At 36.2% G+C, this 25,251-nt stretch overlaps 1 protein-coding gene and 1 long non-coding RNA gene across 18 annotated transcripts in view; one reads left to right on the top strand and one right to left on the bottom strand.

Annotated features, from left to right (window-relative positions):
* Positions 1 to 8,099, bottom strand: part of LOC117322237 — an 86,570-nt gene extending 78,471 nt beyond the window's left edge. The window contains exon 1 of the long non-coding RNA XR_004531500.1: positions 7,237 to 8,099. This is a non-coding gene — a long non-coding RNA (uncharacterized LOC117322237). The remainder of the gene's footprint in view (positions 1 to 7,236) is intronic.
* Positions 1 to 25,251, top strand: part of LOC117322234 (CLIP-associating protein 1-like) — a 158,384-nt gene that overhangs the window by 70,289 nt on the left and 62,844 nt on the right. For 15 of the 17 annotated variants that reach the window (XR_004531497.1, XR_004531499.1, XR_004531498.1 and 12 more), the window contains 3 exons: positions 14,198 to 14,302; positions 14,730 to 14,855; positions 17,180 to 17,218. Coding sequence is in view for 14 of the 17 variants with exons in the window: in XM_033877025.1 (XP_033732916.1) it covers positions 14,198 to 14,302; positions 14,730 to 14,855; positions 17,180 to 17,218 (270 nt within the window). In the remaining 3 variants the exon portion in view is untranslated. Of the gene's footprint in view, positions 1 to 8,264; positions 8,440 to 14,197; positions 14,303 to 14,729; positions 14,856 to 17,179; positions 17,219 to 25,251 lie in introns of those variants that run through there. The other 2 variants (XM_033877039.1, XM_033877030.1) reach the window with 2 other exon arrangements.

Below are 25,251 nucleotides of genomic sequence, written 5' to 3' on the forward strand. Positions count from 1 at the left end.
TAATTATGTTTATGTATAAAAAGGATTACTGGATAGCAGGTGAGCGATTCGGGCCCATTGGGCCCTTGTTTTTAATTCCTTTAAAGAATTATGGATATCTCGGCAGACAATGGGAGGATTCCAAAAGAGCTGGCACCCATTGTCATTGTCAAATGAAATGTCATCAAACTAAACTAATTAATAGTGCTTTTCTCTATCCTTGCCAAAATCAGTAATATGAAATCATTTTCTTGGCTCTGTTATTTTCTCCATGTTTACAAGGAAATGATTCTGACTTGGTTTAGATAATTAGGATGGATGTCTGAAGCTCCATGTCAGTAAGTGATCTTTGGCCAGATAACAGGATTCTGTGGTTCTTACGGTGATACACTGCAGCTTTCATTAGTACCTGCTGTCCAGTCAGACATGGGTAATGGTCAATCAAGTGTATGAATCATGGTCAGTCTTGGGCAGTTATTAGTTTGTAAGCAACACCCTTTGTCCGATAGTGTAAGCCAACGGTCTGTTTTAGGTTTCATTTACTGGTAATCAGACTCCAGCTTCTGGTCCCAAACATACCAAATTTTGTCCTCTGGTCCCTAACATACCAAATTTTGTCCTCTGGTCCCTAACATACCAAATTTTGTCCTCTGGTCCCAAACATACCAAATTTTGTCCTCTGGTCCCAAACATACCAAATTTTGTCCTCTGGTCCCAAACATACCAAATTTTGTCCTCTGGCCCCTAACATACCAAATTTTGTCCTCTGGCCCCTAACATACCAAATTTTGTCCTCTGGCCCCTAACATACCAAATTTTGTCCTCTGGTCCCAAACATACCAAATTTTGTCCTCTGGTCCCTAACATACCAAATTTTGTCCTCTGGTCCCAAACATACCAAATTTTGTCCTCTGGTCCCAAACATACCAACTTTTGTCCTCTGGTCCCAAACATACCAAATTTTGTCCTCTGGTCCCAAACATACCAACTTTTGTCCTCTGGTCCCAAACATACCAACTTTTGTCCTCTGGTCCCAAACATACCAAATTTTGTCCTCTCATCCCAAACATACCAAATTTTGTCCTCTCGTCCCAAACATACCAAATTTTGTCCTCTGGTCCCTAACATACCAAATTTTGTCCTCTGGTCCCTAACATACCAAATTTTGTCCTCTCATCCCAAACATACCAAATTTTGTCCTCTGGTCCCAAACATACCAAATTTTGTCCTCTGGTCCCTAACATACCAAATTTTGTCCTCTCGTCCCAAACATACCAAATTTTGTCCTCTCGTCCCAAACATACCAAATTTTGTACTCTGGCCCCTAACATACCAAATTTTGTCCTCTCGTCCCTAACATACCAAATTTTGTCCTCTCGTCCCAAACATACCAAATTTTGTCCTCTCATCCCAAACATACCAAATTTTGAGACATCCAAGTTGATAAATTCAAATGATATAAATATGCTACAATTTTTATCAAAATGAGATTTCCTATCTTGACATGATCACCAAGACGAGGAATGTTAATTTGACACATTTGTATAATATTCTAGAAAGTGAATATTCTTACCTTCAGGCATGAAATCATCATAAAAAAATGAATCGATTATAGAAGCAAAAGAGAAGATGTTTGGCAGATAGTATATATGTCTATACATTTGTATGTAGTATCGTAAGGCTTTGGGGCGATATCTGACACAGAGCTAGGCGTCAGGTGATCCACTTCGCCCAGGCTCTTCTCACAATACCTAATAGGTATGGTACGCTGTGACCCCCAATCATTGATCACAGGCCCCTTAGTGCCCTCCTGGGCTGACCCAGCCCCTGCTGGTTAAATTGTTTGGGATGACAGGGTACATATCCTCAGGTGACCTATATTATATATTCTTTTGTATCATATTACAATCAATGACCTACCCATTTAGAATTCAGTATCTTTGTGATAAATAGATAACCTTTAAAAATGCTTTGCTGACGAGGTAACTTTTGATGTATTGAAATGATGAAATTTAAGAATACTAAATAAAAATAAAAAAATGCCGAAATAATGAACAAACAATTCACACTTGAGCAAAAAAACTTCAGGATACGAAATCTGTCGATTTTGAAATGTTGAAATTCTTTCAAGTTGCACACTTTAACTTAAACACTGTTATGGTGGGTGACTCAGTCGGGCCTTATTGCATTCAAAGATTCCAAAGATATTATGTGTAATTTTACATGGACCAAAACAATCATAGCAAAGAGGGACCTTCGCCTCATTTAAACAGGTTGAAAATCACACAGAATTTTCCCATTTATCATGTTATTTGATTAGTACTTGTCAGTATTTTCATTATATGAGAACGGGTCAGGACGGTATGTCAGGACGGACCACACACCCCAGGGACAAATTATTTACACGGAAATTATTTACGGCATAAAAGGATTCATAATAATTTGAACTTTCCTTTTAATAAATGGCTTTGTCATATTTTTACCTTGATAGGTTCTGTATTGAGCAATATATCTCATGTCCTTCTTATAGGAAATTACAATAGGCACTATACGATCATGACAGATTAATGTGTTTCCTGTATTCAACCCACCATGTAATAACGATGGTAGGCTGACCTGTCAGATTTAGAAAACATAATGGAAAGTTGAAGTTTAGTATTATGGTTCTAATTCACAAAAAAGTTATTTTTAGATATCTTTTAGATTTTATATGTGTGTTTCCTTTGTCTCAAACTTCATATGTAGGTTTCCCCTTGTCCGTAGATACAGAAACCAAAATGGCTGACATTTGAAGTTTAGCTTTGCATTTAAAATTCTTCTCTAACATCTCTGTTAGATTTCATACATAGAACACATTGACAATAGAGATAATTTAGTGGTGGTCCTTGGATCTCTTGTAGAAAAATGATGTGGTTAGCATTGTATAAGGGCTATAAAGGAGAGCGATTACAAAAATGTGTAACTGTCTTTACTGTTACCAAGAGCTTCCTTGGAGCTTGTGGTGAGCTTCCCCAGCTTATTGACTTATAACAGGTACTACACTTCTATTAAGGACTTGATTTAGACTTGTGGTCAGCCATAACTTATAGTAGAACATTATCATAATATGACCAAGGACCTGAGAGAGAATTGCGGTAAGCCTTATTAACTTAGGTTCCTTACCACAATAGTTTTACTAAGAGGTCCTAGTAGAAGTTTGTTGTCAGTCCAACACTTATGGAAAACATCTTCCTGTTCTTTGGTGCCTCATTATTGTAGAAATGTAAACAGAACCAGAGAATAAGCGATGACTTGTTTATGGAGAGTATCTAAGATCATTTGAAAAAGATGAAGACATAGTTGAAGCAGAATCTCTTGAGCATCAGCTTTAAGATATAGAATTGGAAAGAAGGGTATAATCCCTGTACTAGTATCTGCTGGGGAGGCTGAGCTCTACAGATCGCTGGACCGATAAGTGTATGTAGCTGTAATGTATACAATGTATGAGTTATGGTACGATTACATTGGAGCAGATGTTTATTCACTTACTGCTCAGAGACATTTCACCCTTTACCAGCTGGGCTCTTGTCTGGTGTACCGACTGTGTTCAAAGAGAACCCTTCCATCAGTATTGTTTAAACATTCCTTTGTAGTATACTCTGTACATAGACAAGGGACGTAGAGTTACAATGATACATTGACAACTTGTACATTTTATATATATTTATTTGCGTCTGTGGAATTTTTTATGTTTCTAAAAAGATTGTGTAGGGCTATATAGAGGCTATCATGTAAAGTACACTTTCCCTGGGAGGGTGGGGGGAGGGGGGGGGGGGGGGGGGGGGGGGGTGATACTTCATCTAGCTTGGAGGAGTTGGAGGGCACTTTGTTGTATAAGTGATGTTTGAGTACAGTTTGTGTGTCTTTAAGTATTGAATATTTTCCTGGTTATACAGAGGAAATTTGACAGACAGCAGGGAAGGAAGGAAACTTTACCACAATGAGGAAATTGATGTATGTACTCGGATTGTAAAGCTGGCATAATTAGAAACTGATAGTAAAACCAGGATATCACATTAACCCTTCCTCCAACACCTCCCCCTCAGACCTAGTCCTTTACTAGGATAATATAGTGTAGACCTCCCCCCCCCTCCCCCCGGGACCCTATCCCCTCCCCCTCAGACCTAGACCTTTACTAGGATATATATAGTGTAGACCTCCCCCCCCCCCGGGACCCTATCCCCTCCCCCTCAGACCTGGACCTATACCAGGATATATATAGTGTACACCCCCCCCCCCCCCCCCCCCCCCGGGTCCCTATCCCCTCCCCCTCAGACCTAGACCTTTACTAGGATATATATGGTGTACACCTCCCCGGGGGCCCTATCCCCTCCCCTTCAGACCTGGATATTTACCAGGATATATATAGTGTACACCTCCCCGGGGGCCCTATCCCCTCCCCCTTAGACCTGGATCTTTACCAGGATATATATAGTGTACACCTCCCCGGGGGCCCTATCCCCTCCCCCTTAGACCTGGATCTTTACCAGGATATATATAGTGTACACCTCCCCGGGCCCTATCCAATCCTCCTAAAAAATGAAAATAATTGTAATTTAAAAAGTGAATTGCTGACTGCCAAATTCTGTAAAAGTTTAAATGGATTAAATGAAATCCTACCTATACTATATATTTGGATATAAGTCCATACCTGTAATAAGCCAGCCCATGGTTATTGCAGTTAAGTAAAACATGATATTTCATATCCTTCAATAATTCACTTCCTTATTTATTTGAGTCAGGCTTCATGTGAATTTGGATGTGGGGGGGATCAGGATACATACATGAGAAATATTACCAGGAACAATGTAAATCATAGGATGATTCAATAAGATAAAATTAGAATTTACATAGTGTAGCTGATGTGTAGTAGCTGATGTAAAGCTGATGTAGCTGATGAGGCTGATGCCATGTATGATGACAGACCTTGATCAGCTGTTGTTGGCTGTAGTGTCAAAGTTTACAAAGCCATCATTATCTCCAGCTGCCTCACCTAGACCAGATCAGTACATCACTGTTCATCAAACCCAAAATTAAAGATAGTCCTGCTTACATTATTACTTGTAAGGACCGCTAAATTAAAGATAGTCCTGCTTACATTATCACTTGTAAGGACCGCTACACTTAGATAACCCTGCATACATCACTGTTTTTTAGTTGTAACACATTTCAAAGAAATTGGGAATGAAGTTGATATGGTTATTCAGCTTCAAATACATATTTTCTTTCTGAGATTAAAATGATGAACTCATCAGCTTGAGACGTTGGTCTGACTTTTGTTCGCTTAATCTGGGTAAGTGATGATGACAATGACGGCCTTTATGATGCTGCATGGATCAGAGAATATGTTGCTGATAAGGAAATTATAAGGTCTGGAGGGGTAAAGTCTGGAGATGGTATGATTAATTTGAGAATTGGGGAGAAAGTATGAAGATAAGGAGAGAAATGATTCGATGTAATCTCCAGTGTCGTGTATATCCAGTAGTTCATCTATACTTGTAGGATTACACACCTTCAAAGGAATGTTTCAGTAGAACTTAGTTATAGGTTTTTAATATCCTGTGAACCTTTGAAAGTATCATTTACAAGTTTTACAGCTACGGCTTTGAATGCCTTACAAAATCAGTTGAAATGGTCAGGGAATAGAATTAAAACAACTGTTTTTAATATTTATACGAAATAGTTTATTTATGTTTTGGTGAATGCATCAGTCTTTATTTTATCAGAGCATGAAGAAATATGTGAAATTAAAAGAAGATGAGAGGTATCTATTTTCCATGCCTGGGCGGTCAGGTTTTTACTACCTGGAGGAAATATATGTATCTTTATCAACGGTTTAATAGGTTACTAAATATGATTTAAAGGTATTCACCGTGCGAGAAATGATGTCAGAGTTATCTGTTGTGAAATTCACAGGTTTTACTTAACACTCTCGCACCTGAAAGGGTCAAAGATTCAATTTTCTATTGTAAATAGTTTATGGGTTGCATATAAACACAAATTGGGTACAAATGTATTCGGATATGTAATGGTAAAATATGATTTATATACAGGTTTTCTTTATGCAAAATTTTGATATAGACAGGTTACATTGCAAACACTTTCATCTATTTTAATAAGTGTGAAAAATGTTAAATGAATGTTAGCTTCACACCAATAGTGTAGAATGTGAATTCACATATGGTGACAGTCTCTAGTTAGTCAAAAATATCTAGTCTTTGATTTACATAAGATAGGAATGGGTTTATTTGTACTTTTCTTTGTCTGCTGCTCTGTCTATCCATCTGATGTCCGTCCGTTCAGCCGTCCATCAACAGATTAAGTTCATTCTCCAGGTATCTTAGTTGTGGTTTTGCTTCTAGATTATAGTGTTAAGATTTGGGGGTATAGTTGTTATACTCTAGTTATAATTGAATTGCCTGTCGAGGTTTAAATACTCTAGTTATAATTGAATTGCCTGTCAAGGTTGTAATAATCTGGTTATAATTTAATTGCCTGCCAAGGTTGTAATACTCTGGTTAAACTTTTTAATTGCCTATCGAGGTTAAAATACTCTAGTTATAATTTAATTGCCTGCCGAGGTTGTAATAATCTGGTTATGATTTAATTGCCTGCCGAGGTTGTAATAATCTGGTTATAATTTAATTGCCTGCCGAGGTTGTAATAATCTAGTTATAATTCAATTGCCTGCCGAGGTTGTAATAATCTGGTTATAATTTAACCTGCCTCCCAAAGTTGTAGTATTTTGTGTTGATTATGCTTTTCTGTGTTATAACTGTCAAAGACATTCCAGTCTGCTAATTGGAGTTGCTGCCAAGTTGTTAGCTGTAATTTGTTGTTGTTCTAACAACATGTGCTAACAATATTTAAAACTTTCTTGGCAGCTAACCCTACTGTAGTGTGAAATTTGGGTACAACCATTACAAGGTTATATGTTGGTGTCATATGATTATTAATTCAAACAGAAATTCATAGAATGAAAGCAATAAATTAAAAAATAAATTGAAAAAATAAATTGCACTTTGGTAAAGTTTTGCAGAAAAAAATATGCATTGATGAAAAAGTTTTTTGGGAAATTGAAGGCATATTGTATGCTGCAGATGTCAAATGCTAGAGCATGGTAATTAATTCTCTCCTACACTTACACATTAAGTGTATACAACACCCATTCACAATGCCAGGCCGCATGCACACTACACATGTAGTTGATGTACCTACCTTGGAGCTGTGGGTACGGAGGCTGCCTCCCTCTCTCGGGCCTGGCTACCCCTACAAGGGTGATGATCACTGTGATGAGGATACCATACTCCAGACCATCTGGCACTCAAGTCTATTGGCACCTCCTCCTAATGGCTTGCTAAATACCACCAAACAAGCGTTTTACTTAGCCGGCTCAGGTTTTCGATTTAGCCTTTTACAATTGGATGCTGGTGTTTAGGATTCTTTCATGGAAGAAAACCTGTGTTTTTAATTTTTGATATCTATACAACCTCAAGGAGAGGTGTGTTTTATAAGTTTGGGTTTCGGCAGCTGGTACTCGAGGAAGAAGCTGAAGTTTTTTTCTGGCTTTTCTGAGTCACTGTGGTGTTTGGGAACGGGTCAAAGTCTCGATTGACTGGGCTGAGATAATTGACTAATAATCCACACTCTACTAGTCAGCTGATTGGTTTGCGATGTGTACATGCTTTCCCAGCATTCATAGTTTCTCTGATCTTCAGTTTTAAAACTTTTTTTTTCCCCCTCAAGTGTTTCCTGATGAAGATGTTGAAGTTCTGTAAGATCTCTTGTTGTGTTAACCTTGAAGAGATTCTGTGATGGATATTTACAAGTCTTGGTGTATTTAACCAAGCTTTTAATTTTTGTGATCTCGTGTGGAATTTTTTCCATCCTTCACAAATCATATTCTAATTTTGTGTGGAGATATTGTGATATTTTCAAATGACTAAATCAGGGACAATTCAAATTGTAAATTTTGTGGAATAACTTCAACTGGAATCCAAAGTTTTGTGGAATCATCAAGCCAGGAGCTCAAACTTGAGTGTCACATAATCTCTGGACCAGGAGCTTGTACATTTCAAGTGTTGTGGAATCACCAATCTGGGAGGTAGTATATACCAGTTCTGTGGACTCGCCAAAGGTCCAGAGCTGTGGGTTCCTCTAGGTACTCCTCACCGGAGCTTGTGGAATATACATAAGCGCCATTGTTTGTATATGTAGGAAGAGCTAGTTGGAGCTGTTTGACAGGATGTTAGTAATACACTGTAGATGTAATAGTGAAGACAGCTGGTGACCAGGATACAGCTGGACAATGGAACTGATATGATTACTTATATAACCAGGATATATGTCGGTCAGAAATGGTATCTATCAAGGAGAAAATCATCCAGAAATACAAGGCCTTCATTGGCTCAACAAAGAAAGGTATCTCTTCTTTACGGTAACACTGGATCTTTTTATTTCTTATAGTTTTGAAAAGATTTAGCTGTTTAGGGTAGTTTCTGTAAAGATAAGCTGTTAAAGGAAGTTTCTGTAAAGATAAGCTGTTTGTAAAGGTAAGCTGTTAATAGTAGTTTTTGTAAAGATAAGCCATTGAGGGTAGTTTCTGTAAAGATAAGCCATTGAGGGTAGTTTCTGTAAAGTTAAGCCATTGAGGGTAATTTCTGTAAAGATAGGCTGTTGAGGGTAGTTTCTGTAAAGATAAGCTGTTTAGGGTAGTTTCTGTTAAGGTAAGCTGTTTAGGGTAGTTTCTGTTAATGGTAAGCTGTTTAGGGTGGTTTCTGTTAATGGTAAGCTGTTTAGGGTAGTTTCTGTAAAGATAAGCTGTTTAGGGTAGTTTCTGTAAAGGTAAGCTGTTAATGGTAGTTTCTGTAATGGTAAGCTGTTAAGGGTAGTTTCTGTAATGGTAAGCTGTTAAGGGTAGTTTCTGTAAAGGTAAGCTGTTTAGGGTAGTTTCTGTAAAGATTTTGGTATGTTGTATTTGGTCACCATATAGGTCAGATATCTTTATTTCTGTCATACTGTATACTGTACTCAACCAGCAATACCGCCCCTTATAACCCCACCCCCTACCCCCGCCCCCTACCCCCAACCCCTAGTAGGAAATAAAGGAATTTTAAAGGGAGGGGCCTTATTGCCAAATATAGGCCTGGTTCCATAACATAAGCCTAGTGAGTCGGTATGAAAACCATGAAATTTTAGCCTTGTGGAAATTAATAACTATACAGTATTATCTTGTAAATTCAGTATCATGATAAAATAGCTGTCTCCATACACTGTATTCTCGGTTCTAAATATATATATATGTTGACAACCTTCCTTAACAAATTATGGAGATCATTTGCCTCAGGTTAGTATTACAATCCAGGGTTTGACACTAACTGAAATGGTAGAGGAGCCCGCAGGGCTCCTAAAAAAAATATTCAAGGGGCCCTATGTAATTTTGTGGAGCCCGAACAGCGAGCGCCGAAGGCGTGAGCTGTAAGTTTCTAGGGGGGTCCGGGGGCATGCCCCCCCGGAAATTTTTTTTTTCTATATGCTCTGTGGTGCATTCTAGACCATTTTTGGTGTATTTTGGAGCTTTTGTATTTGAGATATTTTTAAAGATATTTTTTGCAGTTAACATGGTTTAAAGGTGGAGGGATTTTCGCTCCTGTCAAACTTTTCACATAACGTACAGTACATTTTGTTCTCTTCAGATGAATGCCTTAGCCAAGTGAAAGATTTATACCAACCTTCCTGAAACGATCTGTGTCGTGTTTTTTCATATTCACGTCTTTGTTCGACATTTGACAGCTTCTTTTTCTTTGAGGGTGACTTTCCCAACCATTGAAGCATAGTCGCCATCTTACCCTATGTTACTCAAACGCTTGAAACATACTGATTTGCACGGGCCCTTATTACAAACGTACAAATGATACAGACTGTTATTCAAACGCTTGAAGCGTACTGACTTACACGGGCCCTTATTACAAACGTACAAATGATTCAGACTTTAAACAGTTATCAGCAATGATAATACGCACCTGACTTCAACCGGAAATACTTCCTACAGGATTGTTTAGGTCATCGTTCTACCGACGACGGTCGTGGTCAAGAAATAAACTCAGCATGAACATTTCGCACACGATTTCAGGTTTTTTTGGTGGATTTTGTGATCCGCGGGATAACAAATGGTTCTGAGATTAAGGGGACCGTCGGTCCTCCAAAAAATAGAATCGAGAAGACCGACATTGTTTTTTAGGGGCCTCGGTCCTCCGGTCTACCGTTAGTGTCGATCCCTGCAATCATGAGTTTTCTATCTCCTCCCCCACAGTAACACACAGAGGCTGTGAGGTGGTGATGGGGCCATTGTACTGTTGTATGGAACAGGGAGGGGGGTGGGGAGGGGTTCATCTGAGGAGTCATGTCAGCTAATAAGTCATCATTTCCTGTAGTAATTTCTGTACCGATTTGTAATAGTCACCTCTGTAGGGGAGTGTGTGTCAGGAGGAGGAGGGGGATGAAGAGAAGGAGGAGGGGGCGATGAGGGAATGAGGAGGGGCAACACTATCATCAATATTAGTCACTATAGACAGTGTATAGAGTACCTGGTAGTCACTACAATGTATAGAGTACCTGGTGCTGTGACTAGCTCTGTGACACACAAGCAGTATATCAGTAAATACAACATAGATGTACTACTAAACTTCTGTGGAAATGGTTCAGAAGAAAGAGAGTCCAGTTATTGGAAAGGTTTTAGTATATTTCGAATAAACATATATTACCCTAAATTTCTTTGATAGCTTGTGTCACAAATTAAAGGCTAACTAGTAACTTAGCTTGTTCACCGTAGTGATGGGTAACTCTAAGATAACTTATATTTACCTTGTACACGGATGAAATCTTAGGTGTAAACTGTTAACACCCACTCATCTACATCTCAACCTTTTTACAGTGTCGGATATCGTCAAATTTTACAAAGAACTTTTATCAGGTATTTGTAAGTTTTAATAGGTAAACCTGTTACTAAGGTGTTTACTTGTGTCATATAACTTAAAATTATCTCATAATATCGTCATTATGGGAAAACATTTTTGTATGTTTTCAATACACCGACTACATTTGGTCTGAACTTGACATAGTGTTGAAATAACTCAATGTCTGTGTGCTAGCTAGCTAAAAGATCATATTTGCATGTTGAAAACATGTTTATGTGTCAGAAAGCTGTCAAATTACGTGCATTGTCGCTCCATATGGGTAGAGAATGGTTGTGTTATTCTCATCAACATTTAACAAGATCTAGAACTCTCAGTCTTTTGTAAAATTTATCAGATTTGGCGTTATCAGTCGGGTATAATGTAAAAGCTTTTTAGAGTGCGCTATTCATCAACAGCAAAGCCTTCATTGTGTTTTGTCAAATTCTGCCCTATAAAATTGCAAATGTTTCCCCGTTGGTAATTTTGATTAATATGTGTGTCCTGGTAACATATTACAGAGGTGTCACAACTTGTGTTACGTTGAGCTTTTTGCCTGTTTCTGATTTTGGGGCAAGATCCAAGGTTTGCGATATGAACTTTTTGGCATGTTGGTATACATTTTGGGGACGACTGTAAAACTGATGTATATTTCAAGGCACCGTAAAATTAACGTCTGTATGTAGTTAGTACCGCCATAAGAACCGGGAACACGACTTGTACACGTCACTTTTCATCAAGTAAGCACAATGTCACCATCATCATGCAGGTGTATCTTTTGATGACAAGCCAATACGGAGTTGTGTAGGATATTCGGTGAAATCTCGTCACCATCAGTCCCGTAACGATTGCTTTATATAGGTAATAGACCCGGTTATTACATTTCTGAGACATTTAGAGATGTTCATCAGAAAACTAGTAGTGCATTACTTAGGTTGGTACAAACCTTAATATCATATACTGGCCGCAATATTCATTTATCAAATCAATGAAAATCCTACCTCAGTGTCCCTATAATAAACCCAGCTCCTACTTTAGGGAATGTGTTGTCCCCCAGGGCTGGGCTTATTCCAGCCAGCCCCTACTTTAGGGCATGTGTTGTCCCCGGGGCTGGGCTTATTCCAGGATAAATATGTTATGCAACTTTTAGGTTGAAGTCGGTAATATCAGGATGGATAACGATCGGTAGCCATGGTACACACTATGAGTAACTTCATACTTTCATATGTGCATGACTTGCACATTTCGTTACGTTTTACTTTTTATTTCCGTCTAGTCTCATTACATTTAGATCCAGTTTATAATTCACCTGAACAGTTTAAGTAATTGGTCCTCCTGAAGTACTATGTAAACTGGTTTATAGTAAGTGTAGATAGGGTTCCCATGCTGATAAGAATCTATAGCATTTATCATCATAGATACGTTTGTTTGACGTTTTTTTACTTTCCTAGATCTCGCTGATAGAAGTGATAAACACAGAAATGTCTTACAAACACGATACAACCAACATATTGATAAATTACTACACAAATTCCTAAATTACGCACAAATTTACAATAATTTAATTAAAATTTGTAACATTTTCATTAAAGGTCTAACCAAACAAGGAGATCAGCGATTCGGTAATATATATGCGGGCCTGTATATTGTAGCTTATGTTGTTGTGTATTAGAAAGGAAAACCATGCGGACAGGGTATGGAATGTGGCTGTATGTTTCTGACAATTAAATTTACGCTGGTGCACATTCCAGTTGGTTTAAGTTGTAGGTAATATAAATGTGCTGTGCTGAATATTTTATTATATAGACTGTATAATTAGCTCAGATGCTAATTAACTGTGGTAAAACTGCATAATTAGATCAGATGCTAATTAGCTGTGGTAAGATTTAGAGGAAAGTTAACTATAATATTACAAATGGCCACCTACTGTGTAGAGAATTCAATGACAGGTCTTGTTTGAGTAATTATAGAATATATATGTAATGTTTGGTTTAAAGACGTTTCCCACAGCTGTTGTTGTTTGATTGTACTGGAGGTCCTGCTTTCATATTGTTGTTTTTTTCAGGGAAAATATTCCTCGTTAAAGTAGTCTGTTAGATAATGTACTGAAATAAGGGTACACAAAAACTAGTGGGTTTGCAGTATGACATACAATTGTCTTGTCATCAGTAAGACGATATACTGAAATAAGGGTACACAAAAATTAGTGGGTTTGCAGTATGACATACAATTGTCTTGTCATCAGTAAGATAATGTACTGAAATAAGGGTACACAAAAATTAGTGGGTTTGCAGTATGACATACAATTGTCTTGTCATCAGTAAGATAATGTACTGAAATAAGGGTACACAAAAATTAGTGGGTTTGCAGTATGACATACAATTGTCTTGTCATCAGTAAGATAATGTACTGAAATAAGGGTACACAAAAATTAGTGGGTTTGCAGTATGACATACAATTGTCTTGTCATCAGTAAGATAATGTACTGAAATAAGGGTACACAAAAATTAGTGGGTTTGCAGTATGACATACAATTGTCTTGTCATCAGTAAGTTAGTGCAGGAGTAAATTGTTTGGCCTTCGTGTGTAAATACCGCTAACGCACTGAATGGTGAAGGAGAACGGTTTTGATGAGGTCCAGGTGTTAACCATTTCCCTCTTTCCCCTCCCTCTAATTCCAAACGTAGAGGCGTAATTCTGAGGCAACTTTGTGATGTGGCATATTTATCATTTATAAACGTGTAATCCAACTGGGCGATTAATTTTATATAATTAGTCACAGCATGCTTAGGATTGCCAATACGGCAGTGTGTATTCAGAATTGGAGCTCTGGACTCGGAGTGTGTTTTCAGATGTTTATTTATGTGTTTTGTCAAACATCTAATTGAAAAAGCCTGGTATTAAATTTGATGTGCAATACTTATATCTGACAGAAGAGGGACAGCAAGGTCTCAGGATAAAAATGTATTACTAGAGATCATTGGACAAAAATAATTTAATGCTTTAACGCGTTTATGTAATACAAGTGAGTCTGGTGCATTAGTTTCGTGTAGACAAATATCCTAACTTTGTATCGTAAAGAAGCTTTGCCGTCTGTTCGACTCCTCCGCAATGATAGCCCTGTAAAAGCTGTTTCTAATTAGAACTTAGCAGACAGCGTTGAAGATGTACTAGGTTTTGGTAACCCCAGTATGAAAACTCAATATGCTCCCGTTTTGTCTTTGCAGCACCAAGCAGGGGAGGCACTGATGATGAGCTCGATTTTGGCCGACCGTCCTCGTACCGTAGCGGCCAGACCAAACGTACCACTAGTTCCTCCTCTGTACCCAGAGGTAAGGGAGATCACTCTAGTAGAAGACACTGCAGTAAAATGCCTCTGTTAAACTAATAGAAAAAGACAATTTTAAGTTTTCTTTTGATACCAATATCCAAACAAATGAGTTATGCTCTTTTGGATGCAATCTCGACAAATAAATTGCAGCTTTTGTTTTTAATCTGACATTGAACATTTGGAATCGCCATCGGAATAATTAGTGGTATCACGTTTAAGTAGTGATTAATTGGGTTCTAATGAATCCCATCAACCTGATATTTAGTTGATCAGTTTATATTTTTCCCTTCTGATGGAAAAATAATTAAAAAAAATTCTATTCCAAAATTATTTTAATTAATGAATATAAATGTTGCTGAAGCAAAAAATGAAAAATTCTTGAATATTTCATCATTGATGATACAACTTAAACATTTTGATTCCCGTAGCTCCAAGCAGAGGACCCTCAGATTGTGATGATAATGAGTTTGCACGGCCACTTTCAACCAAAGTTCCACAGGCCAAGAAGACCAGCAGCAGCCTGGCCTCTGGGAGAAAAACACCCAGCGCCTCAGGTACGAATCTCCACCGAACTCATAGAGGGGTCACAAGCTTAATCAAGACTGTCTAACAAATAAATCATTCTGTATTGTATCATTCATCATGATTCAGGTGACAGGCAAATAGAATCTATAAAAATGACCAATCATCCGAAACCTTAGTTATGTACGGCTATCACGGTCATAGAATTTTTGACATTTTGAAATGAAGATAAAAATTTGCCCAGCTACATTCTCTTATTTTGTAGTTATCTCCCTTTGGATTCAGTGACTTGACAATTTTATTAAAGTGATGTTTATATTCAAACTTGAAGATTCCATTTCAGCTAAAATAGCGGTATTACCAATATATTTTCTAACTGATTGATAGTGATTTGAGCTGCCAAAAAGTGATTTGGGAAAGTTTTATATAAATGGCAGCATATCCAGCGTTAGTGATATAGTAGAGATATGCATACATGCCATACCTCCCGGCGTGAGACAAAATCTCCCTTATTTTCAAGTCATTTATTTCCTCCCGGGAGGAGAGCCCAAATTCCCGTATTTTGTAATTCCCTCCGGTATTTTTGCCGACGCCATATTTGTTTACAATTCAGTAGTTTTCTCGCGAGATTTGGCTAAATTTAGCGATCACGTGATCCATCTAAATCACGTGATCACTCAATCAAAATGGCGCCTGTTGGACACGGCTTTCACGTGAAGCTCTGGCTAGTGTAATGTTTGCGCTAGAATATCTATCACCATGAAATAAAGGCAAGTCGCTTACAAACAACTTAAACCCTCTTTGCTAACAGACTTGAATTATTGTTTTCTTTTAGGACCATACTTTGATGATGGTAATTGATACAGAGCCTGGTCAGACGCAAAATCACACGTGTTTTTCATATAACATGTGTATCGTTGATCAGTGATAGCAAGATGAAATCCGATATTTTCTTTTAGAAAACTATCAAAATTAGCACATCTGGTGGTCGTAGTGGTCAATCATGATGTTTACAATGACTGTACAGTCCATGACAGAGACAATAAACAAAATCTAGAATGATCGTGATAGATTTACTGCAGTCTCCTAACATGAACATCTTCAGTTCTCATGACTTCATGTATATACACCTGCAAACTTGGAATATTTTTATATCTAAATGGTCCAACATAAGGTATCCCACAGGACATTTCATGGTGATATTTTTCCAACTGATTTGTTCCCTCAGAGTGGATCAAGCTTTCTAATTTCAAGAAAAATCCAAACTGATAAAAGATTAACTTTCTTTTCTTAATCTTTAGCTACATGTAATTATAATAAACCCTTTTCAAATGCTGTTATGTAATATGCATAAAGCTGTGAAACTTTTTGTGCTACATAAAAAAAATAAAAAAAATAATTTCATATCATCAGAATCTGAATGTATACTATTGCATTTTTTACCTTACAACTTTTTGTTGTTTGCCTATAAAATATGATTAATATCCAAAATAAATATAAATATTCTTTATCACTTTCAAAATTAGTTTATTACTTTGAAATTGAGTAAAAATGTCGATATTCATGTCGCGCACAAATCTCCCTTATTTTAGGCAAAACTCCCTTAAAATAATCATCAATCTCCCTTATTGGTCTCTTGAAAGTATGGCATGTATGGATATGCTAAGTAACCCTGTTTACTCTACCACCGGGAGGGGCTCATCTAAGCAAGTCTGTTGTACAGGCTCTATAGACCTTTTTCTATATAACATTTGTCATAGAAACCAACTAGCAATTTTACAATATGACTACTTTTGCTGGGTACAATGGTAGCTGAGTTACCAAGGTTTAGCTATGAAGTTAGTACAGATTATTCTTGCTCAAATTAATTTGCTATTGAAATTACAAAATATGAATAGATATAGATACAAGTCACCATTTTCACATCATTGTGGTACCTTTCACTTTTTACTGGTGGTTGGAAAAATTAACATAATTATTTATTTTTCACTTAATATCATTATAATTAATTACTATACACTAATTGATTTTTTTTTTCACCTTATCACAAAAGCACATTTATAATACTGTTCCTTAACATATGCACAAGTTAATTATTAGATGTTAAAAATCTTATCATTAATTAATCTATATATAACTTAATTACCAGATGACATCAAAAATTCATTAACTAGACTTCATTTCCATTCAACATAGATACAATGAATATAGATCAAAATATTTCAGTTACAATGGAAATTCTTTGTTTCCATATAGTTATTCCCCTTTTTGGGGTCACTTGATGTGAGGTTAAAGGTCATTTGTCCTTGACCCTGACATTAACCTCCTCTTGCCTTTCTCTTACTAACTCTGACAGCCGTCACCCTGCGACGTCGCCGATCCATATCTAGCACAGGTAACAAAATGCTTTACTACCCGTTCTCATGTCTAACGTATCGGTAACAAGCGTAGAAAATTAAATTGTGTTGCACACTTAATTTGAAGTCTTCAAAGTCACTCTTTATGATTTACTGTTTTCTGCATGTGGGTTATATATACATTTGTATTAATTTCAAATTTCATTACATTATTCTTCAAAAATAGATTTCATTCTAAAGACGGGAAGTTAGTTTGATATTCTGAAGTATAAACAGAGGGCTAGGATTGTAAACCCTGTATAAACTGAATGTTTATTGTAAGGTCGGTTTATACAAGTGTCGGAGAAGAGAGGTCAAATTTTGACACAGCTTTACACTGGATGATATAAAACAAAGAAGATGATAATCATCGCAATATTTCTACTGACTGATTTGTTTCTATAACGGATTTCAATTTGAAATTTAGAAGAAGAAAAACATGTTTGAAAGTAATCTTGAAGGAAATTGTTGTAAAATGTTTTGTGTTTAATGGCGGATAACATGAAATAGTTCTCGTTTTATCTTGAAAATTGGATTTTACCGTATAGCATTAACTTATGTATACACTAGGGTTACTGTTAGGGGTTACTGTTAGCTGTTAGTATAACCCACATGCACAGTGATTAGTGGTGATGTAGATTTACTGATTACAGGTGATGCGTCATGTCCAACAGACGACACCTTCTTCCTCGCCCCTAACTTACTCACCTGCAATTTCTACCTGTATAATACCTCTGTAGTAACAACACACAGCATCATTGTTTCCTCACTCCATTTCCTTACCTCCCCTCACTAGTAGAATGGGTTAGGCCCTGTCTTTGATATGGTGATGTCTAATTACCACCCGAGGGGATGGCTGTTTTCTGAAAGCAACCTCACACCCCTTCAGTTTCAGATATCTTGTGTATTATGCTCTGTGTGGTAGAGTCCAAGTTTCACCCCTAGGGGGTTTTCCTAATGGTCAACTAATCATTGTTTTGTACCTGAGATTTTCCTTCTATGCTTTGTACCTGTTTTTGAAAAAAAAAAATCAACAGTTGTTTGAAATTAGTAATTAATTTTGTTATTTGGATATTTTCTTTGTAACTTTCTAAGGATTTTAACCTGGTGTAATTATATTTGGATTGCTGTGGTTTCTGAAGAGATTACAAACTTCTATGGTATTCACCTGAAGATGATGTGTTTCCTGAACCGCTAGTGTTCAAGACAAATTAACTGATGTTGCGTGTCATTGGTCACTAACGGTCAGTTGTGTGTCACTGGTCACTAATGGTCAGTTGCGTGTCACTGGTCACTAACGGTCAGTTGTGTGTATCTGTTGTGTCATTAATGGTCGCACATGAGGACCTGTTGTGTCTGAATTGCAAAATTATCATTAGTGATGTCGCACGGTATTGTGCCGATCGGTAGAGCACTTCGGTATTGGTTTGGTAAGTAATGGTGGCACCACACTGCCCAATACAGTAGTTAACAGTATGTATAGTTTCTGTCTGTAATTTGTTTTTTAATGCATTTTTGTTTAAACTTCACTGATGTATTTTTGTCCAGTATACACTTTTTCTGTGAGTAATATTGAATGCCTAGCAGTATATATATATAAAACCTCTGTTTGCCTAAAGCCTTTGTTTGCCTATAATAGAAAAGCTGTTAAAACTTGTTGAAAGTTTTTTATTTTGTATCCCATTCTTCTTTCAAATTAACTTCATTTTATTCTTCATAAATTTCAATATCTCAAGTTATAGGTATAAAGGAAAACATTTCAATGTGCAGGCTAAAAATAATTCCTGGAAATTTTCTTTAAAAAAAAAAAAAAAAAAAGATAAATAAAAAGAAAGAAAGAAAAAACTTTTAACTTATCTAAGCACTTGGATCAATATTACTTTGGCTAGGTTCAAAATATCATTTTCATTTTCACTGCCATTTTCACTCTGGTTTTTATGGAGGCGTTTACGCCTGCCATATTACAATCACCTACGAGTTGTGACGTCACAATCTCTCACTTTCATTTTCGTTATATTTCCTTTCACAGTTCATTTTGTAGTTTCTTTCGGTTCATATATGATGTAGTTGAACTATATATACATTTATGAAAACTATCAAGACTACAAATAATGTGCTATTACATGAAAAAAGGTATATTCAGTATAAATTTCTCTTCGGCGGAAGCCCGGAATTTGAGACCTCTGGTGGTAATTTCTATAACTAGGGGTAATGATTCGCTTATACTATTAGTTCCAAGTATGAGGCACGTCATTGTAGTCCGTCATTCAAAGTAGATGTGCACAGAAATGTATTAACTATGCTTATAATGTTGTGAACATTTCAGGAACTATTTTGAATAAACAATAAGAATAATGTCTTGTAAATATCTACACCTGCATCGATTTTTGCAAATCTATATCGAAAATACTGTTTGAAGGGAGATAACTGCGAGATTCTGACGTTACCTTACAGAGGACACTTGTTTAACTACTAGGAATAAAGACGGCATAACAACCAAGCGCAAACAAATTCCCGATTTTCATAATACCCTCCAGGTTTTGGCTAACAACATTTCTTTTGTTTAAAACTTGGTAGTTTGTTCACGAGATTTTATGAGATTTGGTCCGATATTTAGCGATCACGTGTTCCGTCTGTTTTCGTGAGCGAGCACTCTGTCAAAATGGAGGCACGTGGACACGGGCTTCACACGAAGCATCAAAGTGTGATGTTTGTCGCTAGAAATTAATATCTATCAACATGAATTCAAGGCAAGTTGCTTACAAAGTTTAAATCTGTTTGTTGACCCACTGAAATAAGCGTTTGTTTATTTAGGACGAAACTGTTTACGATAAGTTGTTCAAGCCTGGCCAGACCACAAAATCACAATATCTACTGCGATTATAGTCCGAATTTTCTGACGATCTTCCTATATACTATATGCAGACTTTAATCAGCGATATCAACACCAGAACCCTTCGGATTACTGCGATAACTGATCGAAGTCCCTGTGTTTCAAATCTATGAATCGGTAGACCTAACGTGATCGGTGATGGCGTGATGGAATTCGATCGTTTATTTTTTAAAACTAAGAAAACTGGCACATATCTGTCGTGGTGGTCATTTGTGCTGTACCTTCCCCGACAGAGACAATATACATAATCTGGGCTTTTGTGATAAGGTTTACTGCAGTAGCTACTCGCACTCGTAATATGAAAATGCTAAATTATTATTGAACCAGCTTGTCTTATATATATATTATTCAGCTCACGATTCAACCTTTTCAAATGTTTTCATGTAATATAACTTTTTGTTGTTTTCATGAAAAATGATAAATACATGTATATCTATTGGCATGGAGGCGTTTACGCCTGCCATATTACAATCACCTACGAGTTGTGACGTCACAATCTCTCACTTTCATTTTCGTTATATTTCCTTTCACAGTTCATTTTGTAGTTTCTTTCGGTTCATATATGATGTAGTTGAACTATATATACATTTATGAAAACTATCAAGACTACAAATAATGTGCTATTACATGAAAAAAGGTATATTCAGTATAAATTTCTCTTCGGCGGAAGCCCGGAATTTGAGACCTCTGGTGGTAATTTCTATAACTAGGGGTAATGATTCGCTTATACTATTAGTTCCAAGTATGAGGCACGTCATTGTAGTCCGTCATTCAAAGTAGATGTGCACAGAAATGTATTAACTATGCTTATAATGTTGTGAACATTTCAGGAACTATTTTGAATAAACAATAAGAATAATGTCTTGTAAATATCTACACCTGCATCGATTTTTGCAAATCTATATCGAAAATACTGTTTGAAGGGAGATAACTGCGAGATTCTGACGTTACCTTACAGAGGACACTTGTTTAACTACTAGGAATAAAGACGGCATAACAACCAAGCGCAAACAAATTCCCGATTTTCATAATACCCTCCAGGTTTTGGCTAACAACATTTCTTTTGTTTAAAACTTGGTAGTTTGTTCACGAGATTTTATGAGATTTGGTCCGATATTTAGCGATCACGTGTTCCGTCTGTTTTCGTGAGCGAGCACTCTGTCAAAATGGAGGCACGTGGACACGGGCTTCACACGAAGCATCAAAGTGTGATGTTTGTCGCTAGAAATTAATATCTATCAACATGAATTAAAGGCAAGTTGCTTACAAAGTTTAAATCTGTTTGTTGACCCACTGAAATAAGCGTTTGTTTATTTAGGACGAAACTGTTTACGATAAGTTGTTCAAGCCTGGCCAGACCACAAAATCACAATATCTACTGCGATTATAGTCCGAATTTTCTGACGATCTTCCTATATACTATATGCAGACTTTAATCAGCGATATCAACACCAGAACCCTTCGGATTACTGCGATAACTGATCGAAGTCCCTGTGTTTCAAATCTATGAATCGGTAGACCTAACGTGATCGGTGATGGCGTGATGGAATTCGATCGTTTATTTTTTAAAACTAAGAAAACTGGCACATATCTGTCGTGGTGGTCATTTGTGCTGTACCTTCCCCGACAGAGACAATATACATAATCTGGGCTTTTGTGATAAGGTTTACTGCAGTAGCTACTCGCACTCGTAATATGAAAATGCTAAATTATTATTGAACCAGCTTGTCTTATATATATATTATTCAGCTCACGATTCAACCTTTTCAAATGTTTTCATGTAATATAACTTTTTGTTGTTTTCATGAAAAATGATAAATACATGTATATCTATTGGCAATCGATATATCAAATCCATATAATATAAGACTTTCTCAAATATCAATATTCCTCATAACTTTCAAAATAAATCTATATTTGCTTTTGAAATTTAATTAAAAATGTTTGATTTTCATGTCACGAACAAATCCCTTAAAATGATCATCAATCTCCTTATTGGTCTCCAGAAAGTGTGAAAATAAATGAAACTTTTTTGTCAATAATTCTATTTATTATGAATTCATGTATAACCATTTAGGTTTTTTCCAATGTTGACCTTTAAAACTATATATATACAAGCAACAATCTGTGGGATGTCAAATATGGAAGGCTATATAGCTGTTTCAGGATAAATTGCCAAAAATGCTTATAAGTACTGTTTCTTATCACTGATCACATATATTGGGATTTTGACTATTATGTGTTATTGCTACTTAAGTGTAAATTTTTTTCGGCTTAAGTGATAATGTATTTCTTTGTACTTGTGTGCAACAGACATCGCAAGAGTTTAATTCTCCTACATATAATATTGACTCCTACAAAAAGAAGTTGAGTGATCATGAGTGGTTGACTACGAGAGGCATTTTATCAAATCTCATATTGACCATACTGATTGCTCATGATCATATTTCATCCGGCCTAGTAAACTCTAGAAAAAACATCTTAATTTATGAAAGTAGCTAACTCCTTTAATGTATGTGTAAAAATTAAGTATATATATATATATCGTACAAAACATCAAACTTCTAATATGGTAGATATGAAACATACATTTAGGCTGACTGCCTGATAATATGATACAATTTGTACAGAGTTTACAATCCTTTGACATTCAGCTCATAATATACACCATTATAATTTGATCTGTCGTCATGCGTCGGTCTTCTTCTTAAGACCAAGATATCGCAGAATGGTGTACAAAAGGTTCTTAAGCTGTTTTATCAAAATTGTTAATTTCATGGCCCTCTATGTGTCGCATTCTCCCTGGGGAGAGGATACATTTTACTATAGTTTATATAGGAAACTCATCACACATATTTTAGCATAATTTGTTTCATTTTCATTGGAAATTGGTTAGCACGTGGTTAGGGCAAACTTTTCTCAATGATATATTGTCAGAGAATGTCAAGGCCAACGACTTGTTATGGGTTCGAATGTCAAAAATAAAAATCTTATATTGATTATTTTTTTCATTTCATATGAACGAACATAGTCCACTGAAACAGAATGTGCATATTTTATTGTCATCAGATAAAAATATGGCAGAAAGATATGGCACTTGGAAAAGAATCATAAAGCTATTTTCTCCAGCCAAAATTAAAAAATAATCCAAAATTGCAGAATAAAGGTTTCTGCTCTTTTATCTATAATATACACATGAATTCAGGCTTGATGTTTGGCGCATCGATAACGTATGGCTGGCTACAAATGTTATACTTATATTTGACCTTGACCTTCATTTAAGGTCACGGGGGTCAAATGATGAAGAAAATTCAAAGTTCTTTCAAAATTATTAATTTGGGTCACATTTTAAAGAATCGGCCCTTTTAAAGGTGTGTGCAATGTATCAAGGTCAAATAATCAAAATGACGCAGATATGGCACTTTTAAAAAGAAATTCCTACCAAAATGAAAAAATGACCCAAAACTGCACATACACATGAAGGCTGGATATTTGGCAAACAGATACATGTAACATGTGTAACTGGCTACAAATATTGAGTTTATCTCTCTGACCTTGACCTTCATTCACATTTTAACGAACCGGCTCTTATGAAGGTGTGTGCGAAGTTTCAAGGGCAAATTATTAAAAATGATGCAGACATGCCCTTTAAAGAATGTTTTCTTGCCAAAATCAAAAATTATCCTTAAACTGCAATTCAATTGTTGGCTCAAAAGGGGTCAATTTGGCTCAATTGACATAAATAACTTCTTCTTTGAAACTAAGCAATCGATATAGCTCATACTTGACTGGTAGCATCCTTTTGGGTAGGGATTCAAAATTGTAAAAATGGTGGGGTTGATCCCCGGGGGGCAGGGTCAAAAGGGGTCAATTGGTTTCTCTGAAACTAAGTTATGGATATAACTCACATTGGTGTGGTATCAATCCCTATGGGGTTGTACCCAAAGTCAATTTCATTTCATGGATTAATTGCACAATTTGGTATAAAACCTACATTTGTATGGTAGCATGGTTATGGGGTGGGTATTCAAAATTGTACGAATGTTGGGGTTAACCTCCCGGGGGCTGAAGGATGGGACCAAAATAGGTCAATTTCGCTAAATTGACATTTTTACACAATCCTGATGTAAAAATAGGCCCAGGGTTCTTTCCCCACCCCAAGGGACTTATACAATCGTATTGAATTGATATCAAATATGAAAGTTTTCTTCAATATTTTGCATGTAAAACGCTGTATATTTATATACAGTACCTATAGCTACTAGGCTATTATCTACATCTTGGTGGTAAATTAAAAAGCAACAAATCACAGTTTATTGTTAATATTGACATTGGATCTATTAAAATAGATGGAATTGATATCTAATTTTGAAATAATTGTCCTTAAAAATGAGGTCTTTGTTAAAAAAAAGTGTAATAACTTTTAAAAGCTGTCAATCTAATTTTGATATTATTCTAAGATCAAAATAGAAAGGAATAAACAATTTTGTTTACAAGATATTGAAAGACATTGTACACTTTCAACAAAAAAGTAGCAGACACTCCCTGTATTTTCAATACATATCGTGTATTGCTTAACTTATCGAAATGCATATCTTATTGTTTCGTCATTTCTAATACCCAGGCCTATAAAATATAAGTTTGTTTTAAACACATAAATGCAAATTTTGAATTACTTAAGTATAAAAGATGGTTTAAAGTATGAATGTTAATGACATGTACCTAAGTAGACGTTGATTTGAAAAAATTTAAAATGTTTGACTTTTTAAGTAAAGGTTTGATTGAAATAAGAAATGTTTAACTTCTTTTAGAAGTAGGTTTGCAACTTTTCAGATGGTTAAAACTGTACAATGTACGATGTACATCGGAACAGTCTAAACCATTACATTCATCAGGACTGAAAACCATTATGTCCGGTTGGTTTGACACATTTAAGTGGAAATGTTTAGTCATGTTGATATCAGTTTAATTTGTATTCTTGCTTTATTTCAAATATCTCCTTTTACATCTGACTAACGCCTCCTACAGTACTTTCAGTACTTTGATTACTCTTCCAATGCACAATTTTGAAAATAGCTGAAAGTTAAATAAAGAGAAATGAAATATTGTTATGATTCTGCCATTCTGATTTTCAGTATA

This window comes from Pecten maximus, chromosome 2 (genome assembly GCF_902652985.1).
Source record: "Pecten maximus chromosome 2, xPecMax1.1, whole genome shotgun sequence".
NCBI classification, from domain to species: Eukaryota; Metazoa; Mollusca; class Bivalvia; order Pectinida; family Pectinidae; genus Pecten; species Pecten maximus.